Source organism: Malania oleifera, chromosome 1 (genome assembly GCF_029873635.1).
Source record: "Malania oleifera isolate guangnan ecotype guangnan chromosome 1, ASM2987363v1, whole genome shotgun sequence".
In the NCBI taxonomy this organism is placed as follows: domain Eukaryota; kingdom Viridiplantae; phylum Streptophyta; class Magnoliopsida; order Santalales; family Ximeniaceae; genus Malania; species Malania oleifera.
In genome coordinates, this window is record NC_080417.1 from 45,833,903 (window position 1) to 45,847,802 (window position 13,900).

General features: G+C 36.9%; 1 protein-coding gene across 1 annotated transcript; it reads right to left on the reverse strand.

Moving 5' to 3' along the window:
* Nucleotides 1-4,276: 4,276 nt before the first annotated feature.
* On the reverse strand, nucleotides 4,277-10,936 carry LOC131160828 (uncharacterized). Its single transcript, XM_058116711.1, has 2 exons — nucleotides 10,490-10,936; nucleotides 4,277-4,555 (listed from the first exon to the last, which is right to left on the reverse strand). Exons 1-2 carry the CDS (start codon nucleotides 10,841-10,843, stop codon nucleotides 4,511-4,513), a joined length of 399 nt encoding a protein of 132 aa, XP_057972694.1. The 5' UTR covers nucleotides 10,844-10,936; the 3' UTR covers nucleotides 4,277-4,510.
* Nucleotides 10,937-13,900: the final 2,964 nt, after the last annotated feature.

A 13,900-nucleotide genomic window follows, 5' to 3' on the forward strand; every position in this document is an offset into this window, starting at 1 on the left:
AAAACCTTAGTAATTCATAAGAGAAAAACAAGGTTTTTCCATTTGTCACTCATAATTTTATTCCTAAAAAACAAGCTTTAAGCACATGCTATTTCATCCCATAAACAATAGCCAATATTTCAAAATGAAATAAACTAATGAACAAGATATATTCAATTTAAAAAACAACATATTGGTTTTATAATTTGAACTCATCAATAGTGGCATAGATCTCTAAAATTTCCGAGCATAGAAATAAAACGGTTATCATGCAAAACTGATATTTTTACACTTTGAGCTCTATCCACAAAAATAAGTGTTTCTAATTTAGCACTATATAAATTCACTTAGTCAGCACTTATTCCATTTCACCTAGGTTTGGTTAAATCTACCTAAATCCTATTTCCTAATCTTAGGTTCTTAAGAAAGCAATAATAAAAATCATGTGTTTCCTTTTAGTACCCATTCTTCCTTAGGTCCCAATGAGTTAGTTTTCTCTACTACCCATTCAAGCTTCCTTCCTTTGTCTCTTTCTCCTCAATAAGGGCAAAAATATCATATGTGTTGGAATTGGTGTGATCCCAAGAAGGGGGGTGAATTGGATATTTAAAAACTTTTCAACTAATTAAAACATTTTGATTTATCACAGTTCATATCACATTCAATATAAAAAACGTGTATATAAAATGATTAAGCTATCAATGCAAACATACACGTGTGTAGCATATCTCATTTAAATTAAATGTGTTAGTTAATAATTTTATGTATAACAAGCAGCATACGCATCTGGGAAATTAAAGTGGCCAGATTCAATTAGAGAGAGAAAGAGAAGAGATAAGCGAGCGAGAGACGTCGCGAGTAGAGATCTCGAGTATAGAGCGAATAGAGAGAGCGCGATAGATATGCATTCTCGGGTCCTCTCTCGCGGAGATGATTTTGTGTATCGAGGTTCGGCACAACCACATCCTACGTGCCCCACCTTGGGCATACCCCCCCACGGAATTACACACTATCCTCTGCTTTACCTAAAATAAGAATGAGTAGACCCCGTTACAACTCTTTTTCCTTTCTTGGGCCAGGTAAACCTACTCAATTACAAGTTGAGCCCAACTTGTTCCCTTACGCAAGCCGAGACGTCCCCTTTCAATTTACGGCTGACCTAACCCGGTCTCACTTACGGCTAAGACGTTCCTCCCTCCTTTCCACAGTTCAACGTCTGGGCTGAACCCCCCATCCCCCATACTATAAAAATATTTTTTTTATGATCAAAAAAGTGCTTCCTAAAGAATATAGCACAATGTACTACGTTTAAGCTCTAAATACATACACTCTAATATGATATGAAATATACTTAGTAGAGTAAGACCATTTTTATAAAAATGATTTTACAATCTTTGAAAAAAATGTATCTAATAGAAAGCTTCAAATATTTAAACCCTACAAAAGATTTTTTCCAAACAATATTTTTTTCAAGAACAAAACACCCTAGTGACCTAGAGATTTGGGGCTCAAATGATTTTGCACAAGCAAAAATGACCCTATACAAGTACCTCTTCTGTAAAAATGATTATATCCCTACCTGCCGCCGTGTTTTGGCGAGATCCCCAGACTTTGCCCCAAGAAAAGAGTTTTGCAATAAAAACGTATTTTGGGGGAACTTTGATTATGATAAAATTAGAGAGAAACGTTGGCTAATCGAAGTTTCTAATTAAAGTTATGAAAGAGATATTTATAATTTTTCAACAAAATATGATCATTGGGGACAAATTAGGAATTTTGGAAATATTTTAATTGAGTTTTAACACTAATTACCTCGGCAAAAAATTGGCAACCCGAGAGGTTTGGTCGCTCGACTTATAGGGTCGGTCGACCAAACAGACACACAGAGAAAAGTTAAGATTTTGAGTTTGGGTGCCTGAGGACGAGTCCGGTTGGCTGAGCCAACGCGATTTCCCAAACGTTATAGGTTCGTCGCCCAATGAATGGTTCGGTCTGCCAAACTTCATAATTCGGTCAATCGAGCCTATTTTAAACTAAGCATTCGGTCACTCGGGAACAGTGGAAAAGTACCTTTTAAATATTCGGTCGACTGGGGATAGTTAGTTCAATTTAAGTTCGGTCGGCGAGCAAAGTCAAAAGTTGACTTCCTGGCTGTTCAGTCACCCAAGGCGTTTATAGCGTTGATGGTTCGATCGATCGAGGTCTCTTGAAAACTTTTCTTCCTCTTTTGACCTTATATGATTTAATCCCTATTCGTATGTGTTTGCAATTTTGGCTTAAGGAAATTTTCATGATGTTTCCTAAGGTTAACCTATGGCCTTGAAATAACCCAAAAAATTCGATGTCGGTTGACCGAACCCTAAGGTTAATCAACATACTTGTGGTTCCCTATAGTCAATCTGTGGCCATCTGAGCATACAATCCATATAATGTAGATTCATGCATTATTACAGACCAAATAATAAAATCAAATGCAATTACAATTCAAAACATGTCTTCTTCTTCTTCTCCTTTACTCTTTGACATCATTGAATGCACCAGATTTGTGCTTTAAGACTTGCCTTGGCTTCCTTGTTCTATTGATCTTATGTGTGACTTGAATAATACTTGTTCACGAACTAAAACACATACATAAGAGAGACTTGTGTTTGTCAGCATCAAAATAGAGATCAGACTCAAAAAGCCAACAATCTCCCCCTTTTTGATGATGATAAACACATAAGAACAAAATGTGTATAGTCTGAAAAGGCTCTCTACAACAATATGCACAGAAAATATAAATAGTAAAGTTTAGGCATATTCACGAAAGAAGACATTACAAATGATCATGCATTTAATTTTAGTCTTCAAGCACAAGCTTAGAAATTTGCCCCTATGTTATTTGCCCTCAAGAAATTTCCCCCTTTTTGGTCATAAACATTTTGCTCATAAAATTCTCTCCATTTTGTCGTCAGTAAAAGGGTTAAGCTAAGTAGAAAACATTTTTAATATTTAAAACAGACTTAGTAACGAGAACTCCCTTTTTTGAAATTTTTTTTTTCAATTTGTTCAAAAAATGCTCTCCTTTTTTGTTTTTGGAATTTATTTTTCATTAAACAATAAGTAGTCATTCAAAATAAAAATGACATGAAGAACAAAGTTAGGTCAGAAATATACACAAACCATTACAATTTAAGCATTTCATAAGACCCGTGAAAGATTTGAGTTTAATACACACGACATGTGTAGCAAATGTAGGTTTGAGCACAAAAGCGGTCTAATTAGTTCAAATGCATTTCATGTAAGATCCATGAACCAAATATGCAACACCCTTAAAAAGAATTTATAAACAATATAATTTCATGACATAAAATTTCAATACAATACAAACACAATCATGACAACATTCACACACATAAGCAAGAGATAAAATTTATTATATATAAGTTCATTTCTTGCTTCTAGTATATGTATATATATATGTATAAAAATATACCCCCTTATGATTTTTGATAAATATTAGGGGCTATGCTTGTTGAAAAAGAAACTTTTAATATGAAGTTCAAGCATACATCATTTTCCTGATTAAGTATTTGAGTATAATACATAATCTAACTAGAAATATGCAACCATATATATCCAGCGATATTAAATAATTTAAAATAGGAATCATATGGCAAGACCTAAGACACTATGGCAAACAAAATATTTTCATTTATAATATTCAATAAAAAAATTACAATTAAGCATAAGCCATAATGAATTCAAAAACCAAATTTAAGTTAGAAATGTTGTGAGCACAGCAAGATAGAAAAATAATTTATAGGTGCTCCCCCTACCAATTTGAATACGTGCTTAGATTCAGTTAATTACTTATATTGATATTGATTGTGAAAATTCATTAAGGGTTTGAACAGTATAAGTACTATTTTCATTCTTAACCGATTTTACTAAATATATGTTAAATGATTTGTGTCCCACTAGTAAAATCTTTCCTAGAACACACATGCGCTAAAGATCAAACATTAAGTCATGCATGATGTTCATGTGTACCAGGAACAATTCATATCAAAGATAATTTAATGAAGACATGATATGATGTTCATGGTAGCTAAAAAGGCTTTGGGCTCAAAAAGTAGAAACAATAATAGTGTGAGTCCATAGGGCAGGTGAGTTATAATCTTTATCTTAAGGATGGGCTTAAACTCCCTGGTATAGTCTCAGGCATACATAAGTGCATTTACGCTCAAGGATGAATTTCATTCAAGCACATTTATCACATGTTTATCATTCTTAATATTACTTAGCATGCAAGAGATTTAAGGCATTAAGTACTTATTTATTTTTATTATGAGCGGAGCTTAAGCTCCCTTGAATATTTGCGTGCACACATACTTAATATCATCAAAACACATTAAATATGATAGTGTAGCCACCCACACTACCTCAAACACAAACCTTATTACATATAATTCTACATTAGGCTTCCACTGGTTGTGCTTGGGTCCTTTTCGAGTGAGTGACATTTCGATCTTTCCTACTTGATGTCAACTCAGTCTGATCTTTGCCTTTGATCCAATACTTCATGTACGAGTACCTGTACTAAACATGATTTGCAAAAATAGGAAAAATACTATGAATAACAAATAGGTTAGTATCATCAAAGCACATTAAATATGATAGTGTAGTCACCCACGCTAACAAGCTCCCCCTTTTTGATGATTTCCAACCTATTAAGAATTTACTTAATCTTTGCATTTGTGATTATATTTACCATAACTTAACATGCAAAGATAAACTTACCTACAACCACTAATGAGTTGTTATCATCAAAACAAGACGATTAAGCTCATGTGGTCACCAAAGCTAACAAGGTGGTTAACTTGAGAACTAGGTGTCCAATTTATTTACGAGTTCAATTTCTAAAACATATTGTACTGAACTGAATAATTTTTTTGAATTTATTTATTAAGTTAATATTATTATTTTAAGCGATCTAATCACAAGTGAATAAAAAATGACAAAATTATTATTTTGTTCATTTTTTTATATATACTTAAAGGTTGACTAACGGTCAATTAGCCGAAGGTTTATCTTGTCACTAAATTTAAACCTTAAGAAGTTTTTTTTATAGTTTTCAAAAACACATGGAAGAGAATTCGGGAGGTGTTGCTGGATTTTACGCTTTAAAATATTTCATTATTGAATTATTAAATCAAAAGAACCGACTTCATTGCATGTTTGACTTTCCGCACATCCATACTACATAAGAACTTAACAAGAGAACCAAAAAACTAAAAAGTTGAAACTATGCCAACACATTAAGCTTGAGAGGAAGGATTTGGCAGCAAGAAAATTTTTTAGCCAAATCCAAATCCATTTAAAGTCCCATTAGGCAGAGACATTCCGAAATTGACACCACATGAGCCTAAATGTGATCAACACCATAGCCGTCGTAGTTAATTGTTAGAGATGGAGCCAGGAGACATAGCTGGAGATGCATTGCAAGCTAGGAGCTGAGTCAAAAACGCAGTGCATTTATCCACCATTAACCTCTCCATTGTAACTTCCATTCATGATTGATTTTATTTTAACTGTGATTTAAATTCCAAGCCCTCTAAATAAAGGGTTGTGGAAGGTGTAATATAGTGTGCAGAGAGAGTGCAGACATAGTGAGAAGCTCAGAGAGAGAGCAGAGAGGAAGAAGGGAGGAAGAGAGGGAGAGAGAGATGAGGAAATTGTAATTTTTCCGGCAATAGTGAATATTTGGTGTGTGCTCCGTGGACGTAGGTCGATATTGACCAAATCATGTTAAATCTTTGATGTCACTTTGATCTGGATGCTCACAAGTTCCTAACAAGTGGTATCAGAGCCCGGTTGGAGCAGGAAAGCCAGATTGGAAGTGATCCCGAAATTAGAGCTATGTCCAGTGGATCGAAACCAAGTTTTAAGGCCACCATCACATTCAGCTCGTCGAGACGAAGAGAACTGTGCAGACCCGAGCTCGAACGGAGTTCAAACGAACCCTCACGCGCCCACAAGTGCCCAACCAGAGCATGACACTTCGCCACCTTGCCAGTGACCAACTCTTCCATGCGCCCACGCGTTGCACGCGTCTTCCTCGCCCGGACAGCCTTGACCCCACCTGCTGAGAACTCGACCCAACCCGTACACAGACTCAGCCTGGGTTAACCTGAGAACCGGTTCCTAACCCAGGTCTGACCCTCCGCCTCAGCGCCACGTTAGCCACCACGTCAGCGAGGGCCACATCAGCGAGTGGGTGCCACATTAGCTGGAGGTGCCACATCAGTAGAGGTGCCACGTCAGCATGCCACGTCAGCAGGTGGACTCCACTGCCACGCCTACAGGTGGGCCCAACTCTGCCATTTCAACGAACACGTCATCAGTGGGCCTTATATTGCCATGGTAGCAAGTGGACCCCACTGCCACGTTAGCCTGCCGCGTCAGCAAGTTTGACCAGGTTTGACCAAACTTTGATTGAGCTTTTCGGAGTCATTTTGGGTTTGTTTTTCGAGAAATTGGAACCATTTCTAAGGTTTTCGATCATTCCGAATCCAACCACGCTATCCATTTGAGTTAATTCCATCTCTAGATCAGTGAATCGAGATGTCTGATGAAAAGAGCTCAAAAATCGAAATGTTCAACAGAAACAATTTCGATTTTTGGAAGATGCGAATAGAAGATTATTTGTTTGGGAAGGAATTGCACTTACCGTTGAAGGGTAAGCCAACATCCATGAACGAGGACGAGTGGGAGTTGCTTAATTGAAAAGCCCTTGGAGCCATCAGAATGACATTGTCGAAATTTGTGGCGTTCAATATCAAGCATATAACATCCAGCAAGTCTCTGATGGATGTGCTCTCTAATATGTACAAGCAGCCTTCAGCCGCAAACAAAGTACATCTCAGGAAAAGACGATTTAACGGTGAACATGTCTGCAGGTGAAAGTTTCAGCAGACATTTGAATAACTTTAATGAGTTGTCTGATCAACTCGCCTCAATTGGGATAACGTTTGATAATGAGATTCGGGCCCTACTGATTCTCAGTCAGTTTCCTAAAAGTTGGAATGATGTCGTTACTATCATCAGTAGCTCCATGGAAAAATCAAAGCTCGTATACGATGAGGTCGTCAGCATGATTTTAACGAAGGAAATAAGAATGCAGCCAAATCATAGCTCCACTTCAAGTTCAGCCTTGAACATGGAGAGTCGAGGTAGAAGAAACAAGCATGGACAATCAAACAACTACGGCAAATCTAGGCCTAAGCGGTCTAAATCTAGAAATCCCAGAGGTACTCAGGACCCAGGTTCCCAGAGCACAAAAGTTATTGAGTGTTGGAACTATGGAAAAGCTGGTCATTACAAGAACCAGTGCAGGAGTTAGAAGAAAGAATATGAGATGAGGGCAAAGACAGAAGCAAATATTGCTTTCGAAAATGATTAGATGTTGATATGCTCTTTGGAGAGCAAGCAGGAGTCTTGGGTCTTACACTCCGGAGCCTCATTTCATGCCACATGCTGCAGAGATTGCCTAGAGGAGTACACACCAGGTAATTTTGGCAAGGTGTACCTTGGCAACGATCAACCATGCAACGTAACCAGTAAGAGAGTTGTGAAGATCAATATAAACGGGTCAGTATGGAAGATAAAGGATGTCAGGTATATTCTAGACCTGAGAAAGAATTTGATCTCAATTGGTTAGTTGGCAAATGAGGGATACACGACAAAATTCACTGGCGATGAATGGAAAGTTTCAAAGGGTGTACTAACGATTGCGCGAGGTAAGAAAAGCGGAACATTTTTTCTAACCTCCAATGCCTCCATGTCTATTTCAGTTACTACAAGAAATGACAATAGCAACATCTAGAACCAACGACTTGGTCACATGAGCGAGAAGGGACTCAGGGTGATGCACTCAAAGGAAAAATTGAGTGGTCTACATTCAGTGCAGATTGATATGTGTGAGGATTGTATAGTCAGGAAACAAAAGAGGGTTAGTTCCAGATAAACACCCATGCCCCAAAGAAGAAGGGACTAGAATTGGTCCACTCATAATGTGTTGGGACACATCAGCAGAATGCCGAGAATCCTTAGGTTGAGGAACTAGTGGAGCAGAACGTCGCACCACTGTCTCCTACTCTAGCTCCGGAGCTTAGGAGATCTACTCGGTCCTATATACCAAACAGAAGGTATATTGATTACTTACTTCCTACAGATGGAGGAGAGCCCAAATGCTATGATGAAGCATGTCAGGTGGCAGATACGAGCAAGTGGGAGCTTGCGATGAAGGATGAGGTGAAGTTCCTCACCTCCAACAGAATGTGGAAGTTGCCCAAAGGCCTTCACAACAAGTGGGTGTATAGAATCGAAGAGGAGCATGACGGCTCCAGAAGATACAACAAGCCTCGGTTGGTAGTCAAAGGTTTTGAGCAGAAGGAAGGGATTGACTACACCGGCATCTTTACACCAGTTGTGAAGCTGACAGCCATCAGATTAGTCCGTAGAAATTGAGCAGACAGGAAGGTGGCAACTACAGAGAAGCTGAAGTTGTGTTTAACTTCAGTTGGTCTTCATGCCTGAAAACATATTTTGGGTATATCATTTATTCATGATGCTGATTGTCTCTGTCTCCAAGTGGGAGATTGTTAGAGATGGAGCCAGGAGATACAGTTGGAGACGTGTTGCAAGCTAGGAGCTGAGTCAGAAACGCGGTGCATTTATCCACCATTAACCTCTCCGTTGTAACTTCCATTCATGATTGATTTTATTTTAATTGTGATTTAAATTCCAAGCCCTATAAATAGAGGGATGTGGAAGTTGTAATATAGTGTGCAGAGAGAGTGCAGACATAGTGAGAAGCTCAGAGAGAACAGAGAGGAAGAAGGGAGGAAGAGAGGGAGAGAGAGATGAGGGAATTGTAATTTTTTCGGCGATAGTGAATATTTGTTGTGTGTTCTGTGGACGTAGGTCGATATTGACCGAACCATGTTAAATCTTTGGTGTCACTTTGATCTGGATGCTCACAGGTTCCTAACATTAACAAGGAAATCAACAAATGCAAGGTATTCAAAAGTTTCCAATCTTTTTTCTGTTTGGCAGCTAAGAATTTAATCCCAAGTCTCTACCCATCGACTTCTAGAAAAAACTTACCGAAGTGGTTACTGCCTCCAGAGTTTCTAATATTTGTGTGTTGCGTATTTCAAAATGCTAGTTTTTTTTTTTTTTAGAAATCTCATACCATTTTTCTGGAATTATATTGTTTTGGAGCACACATGAATCTCTCCAAATCTTTGGTGAGAGGTTGACATGAATTGAGTTGCTCCTACAATTTCACATGCTCTTCAAGGCACTAGAATACTTATGGATTGTTCTGATTTCTTGTTTGTAGTTAAAATTAGTCGAAAAACTGTTTATAGGGATAATAATACAAGATTTAGAACTAAAGTAAAATAAATAAAAAACATCAAGAACAAGTGTGTTGACAGTGCAATAGCACCACATATCTGGTTTTAATCAACTGTTGTCTATCTTTATTCTTTATAAACTTTTAGAAGTATTTTAGTTGTATGAGAGCTCTTCTTTTCAGTTGCAAATGTGGAGATCTACTCATACGTCAAGATAGTTGGAAGAATAACATAGGATAATTAAAAATTTGAAGCTGGGTGGCGACCAGAACTGACGAATGTGTGGCAGCATCACAAGATGATGGTTTGATTGAAGAATTTCAAAGCGTAAGTTCTAAGAACAAGAAAAAGTGAGGGGGCGAAGATAGAGAGAGAAAGGACCAAAAGCTGTCTAAGAATCATCTAATCTGCACATTAAAATCAATTTTTACCAAAACCTTTTAGAACAAATAAATACTCTCACAAAAGTTACAACTCAAAGAGGCAAGCTTTCTTTTTCTGTAAATTCAAACATTTTCCTTTGCAAGATTCATTGTTTTCTTGACAAATTTTAAACACTGCTGGACAAGTTTTCTGAAGCAGTAATTCACAGCATTTTTGTTGTTTAAATCTGGCAGTAAATTGGGTCATAGGGGCATCATCCACGAAAAAAAAAAAAAAAAAAAAAAGGAAATCTCACAGCAACATTAACATTAACCAAGCCCATTGAATCCAACACAAAACAAACACAGATGAATAGGGAGAGAAATCAAAATGAGGAAGTAGATTTAGGAAAATATTCATTTGCATTAAATCCCTATTGTTACAAAAATCCTAACCCATCCCCTCATCTTCAGCAATTGCCAAAACTAAACCAGAATATAGAAAACAAAAAAGAGATGGGATTAAAGATTTTCCTAATCTTGTATTCGATCAAGCTAAACCAGAATATTGGGGGAAAAAAATTAAGGAGATGGGATTAATGGTTTTCCTATAACGAAAATCAAGACCCTGTACATCAAATTTCATCTTCGATCGTGTCCCCAAAGCCCTAAACCATCTTTGCACAACCAAAACCCTAAAAAATCCAAATGAAACCCTCTCGCTCAAACGAAAAACTTCTATACCTCAAACCGAAGCATTCGCACCACGCTCTCACCGCCATCGAACAGGGCCGTAAATTGTCGGCTCTTCACCATCAGGGGGACTGGCGGAGTGGTATCGGATGAAGCTCTCTTGCCACCATCTCCATGATCGGGGGTTCGAAGAACTAAGTCATCGCTGCTACGGTTCGGGATCATCTCGACGCTGCGGTCGATGGTGGGGGCTAGGAGGTGGTGGCGCGTTAAGCAGAGGGCGGCCATGGAGGAGAGTAAGGCGTCCAAGAGGGATAGCAAGGGGTGGACGGGGTCGTTGTCGTCAAGTTCCGAGTCGTCGTGGAGGGAGAGAAAGAGGGAGAGGGTGCTGGCGAAGGAATTCATTGTGGTGGTGAGGTTTTGGGAGGTTGGGATCTCTCACAGCTCTGGCCTTCGCTCTCGCTCTGTGTGAGACTCATAGTATTTTGAATTATTTGAGCCGTTGAGATTCAATTGGTTTTGTTAATGGGACTTTGACAGGCCTGAAATGGGCTAATACTTGATGAGCTCTGCACGGTTCCCTGGGCTACATATTGGGCCTTGGGAAACTTGGGCTTTCAGACTTCCTTTATTTTAATCTTTTTTTTTCTTTTCCCAATTTCAAATTTAAATTTATGGTTCCCTGGGCTACATATTGGGCCTTGGGAAACTTGGGCTTTTAGACTTCCTTTATTTTATTCAAGATATCAAAATCTATTAATGCTAATAATTCCTTGGTTATCAAATTTAATCTTCTCTCAACTACTTCTCCGTATGTTATTGAGATTACATTTAATATACTTTGTCTTATTCCTAGATTTTGTATATGCTAATAAGAAGGCCTTATAGTCGTCTTATAAATCTTAGTCTAATTGCCACAAAAAAATAAAATTAAATTAAAAAAAAAAAATAAAAATAATGGATCTTTTCTCTTTCGTTAGTGTGAAAAATATTGCAGAGATTCCAAGGAAAGAGACTTGGGAGGTCTTAAGTTTGTAACCTCTTCCAATATCCAATTATAGACTTAGAAAGCTTGCCTAGTTGTTAAATTGTCAAACCCTAAAAATCAGGGTTACAAGTTTTTTAAGCCAGTCGGGAAACTCAACTGCATTTTTTCAAAGCTGCATAAACATTGCTTTCACAAATACTACCCATCGACACACAATAAATAAATGTTTGATATTTTTTTAAAAAAAATTCTTAAGACGATAATGAAATTTTAAACACATAACTTCAGCTCCTCCTCCTCCTCCTCCTCCTCCTTCTCCAGTGATTTCATAAGAAAAGCCTCTTAGCTCTTGCTCTTTGCCTCCTCTAATAGCCCAATCTTACTAAAAAAGAAATTGTTCATTATTTCAGATCTCTTTTAATATTTACGTTTCTGGTTTATTAAAGAAAATTCTTTCATATTATTTTATTATATTTCTATTGGTTTAGGATGTGGGATTAGGAGTTTTTTCACATGAATATTTAAAAAAAGAAAAAGAAAAAAAACATAAATAGTTTGTAGATGGGATCATATTTATGGAATTTAAACTCAATCGACTTTTAGAAAGTCGATTTTAGTGTAGGGAAAAAAAAAATTGAAATGTGATAGAACCGACTTTCATCTTCCCTCTCCTTCTCCCTCCCACTTACCATTCCTTCATTTTTCTTTCTTCTTCCTTTCTCCTCTAGCCTCCTTCACTGCCTTCAATTGTCGAGTACATGTTTTTAGTGATTTACTCTTCCAACTTCTCTCTTTCAAGGGTCAATGACCATGTTGTTAGTAAATGTTTTCATTGATTTTGAGTTTTTGATTTAATATTGTACATGAATTTCATTCTTCTTTTCAAACTCTTCGGATAGGCAAGTGAACCAATTTTGCAAGATATAATTCAAACGTAACAAAGCTACAGAATCAACTAGGAGCTCTAAGATGGTGTTGACTTTTTGATTCTTATCTCATTTTGATTATGACAAATTCAAAGTATCTTACCTGTGCATTGAGTTTGTGTGTAGGATCAATTTAGCATGATCAGGCAATGTCATATGGAGACTCAAAGAAAATGAAGCCCTAGAGTGTTTTCATTTGTATTTGTATTTTTATATTATTCATTCGGGTCTATAATATATGGCCTTAGTTTAAAAGCTCAAAAAGGTCATAGAAAAGACCCTAGGTCTTTGCACAAACACTTAGAATTATCCCCTCTATCTTACAATTCATACCATGTGTATCAGAGATAAACTTTAGTAAAAATCTGGACCTAAAATAAAATGTGAAAGGGTTTCGGTCAACTAAACCCAGTTGTGTATACTCGGCTCAGTCGACTGAACCTCTCAAGGGTCAACGATTTGACCAAAATATGGTTGACCAAATGTTTTTGAACATATCTTCTATGGTCGATCGAACTCGCACGGGTCTGACACCCAATGGTTCAACCGACCGAACTTTCAATTTAATTATGGTTGGGTTGACCGAACCAGTGGAACAACAAACCGAACTTAGATATAGTTGACTAAACCTTGAAGGGTTTGTAAATCACCTGGATTCAGCCGACCATTTTCCGTAGTTCAAAAGTCTTTTGGTCGACTGAATCTACAAATAAGGCTGACTGAACTTAAAATGGGGTCGACTGAAACTCTCGGGTTGGCCAAAATTTACCACGAGTTTATTAGGATAAATTAGGGTTATTTTTGTTAAACACATTTAAAACAATTTTAATAATTTCCCTGATGTCCCCAATGGTCAAAATTTTTGGCTTATCTATATATATGACTTCATTGGCAAGATTAAGCCAAGATTAGCAAATAGATTAGGAAAAAAAATTCTCTCAATTTTTTTATACACCTATTTGCTTATACTCCTCATTTTTGCAAGCTTATTTGTTCTACTCTCTCAAACTCCTTTTGATAAAATCATTTTTTAAAGAGTATCATTTTTGTTGTTCTCATTACTTGCAAATTAATTGCAAGATTAAATGGAGATTGACTTGGTTTTATTGTGTGCTTCAAATATTTGTTTGAAGAATCATCACTCTCATATACTACATATTTTAAAATTCTTTGGAGAGTATTTTCTTAAAGTTCTTCCCATATTTTGATTGATACACATTTTGCTTTCGAAAAAACCTTTTATTGCTTGTGTGTCTTTGCAAATTCATTGCAAGACCCAAGAGCTTCTTATATGATTATCGAAAATTATTTTAGAAGCTAAATCACTACCTACACTTCATTGGTGAAATATATCTGAGGTAGAAATTATATTGTGCCTTGATTTCCTTGATGAATATTTAGAGTGCATTATATGTTTGGATCAAGGATCGTATAGATATTAGCATCTCTCACATTATTTTATATTTTATTTGATTGTGATATATAGTGGAAAATCTTACTTGAGCATTAAATCTTTATCATCGGTGAGTGCATTGGTTGTATTGTGCT

What these genes read in the sequence shown, in the direction of transcription:
- LOC131160828 (XM_058116711.1), bottom strand. Translation starts at nt 10,843, where the DNA reads ATGAATTCCTTCGCCAGCACCCTCTCCCTCTTTCTCTCCCTCCACGAC. An exon ending in TGCGAATGCTTCGGTTTGAG is followed by an intron (nt 4,556 to 10,489) that starts GTATAGAAGTTT and finishes TGTTTAGTACAG; the next exon opens with GTACTCGTACATGAAGTATT.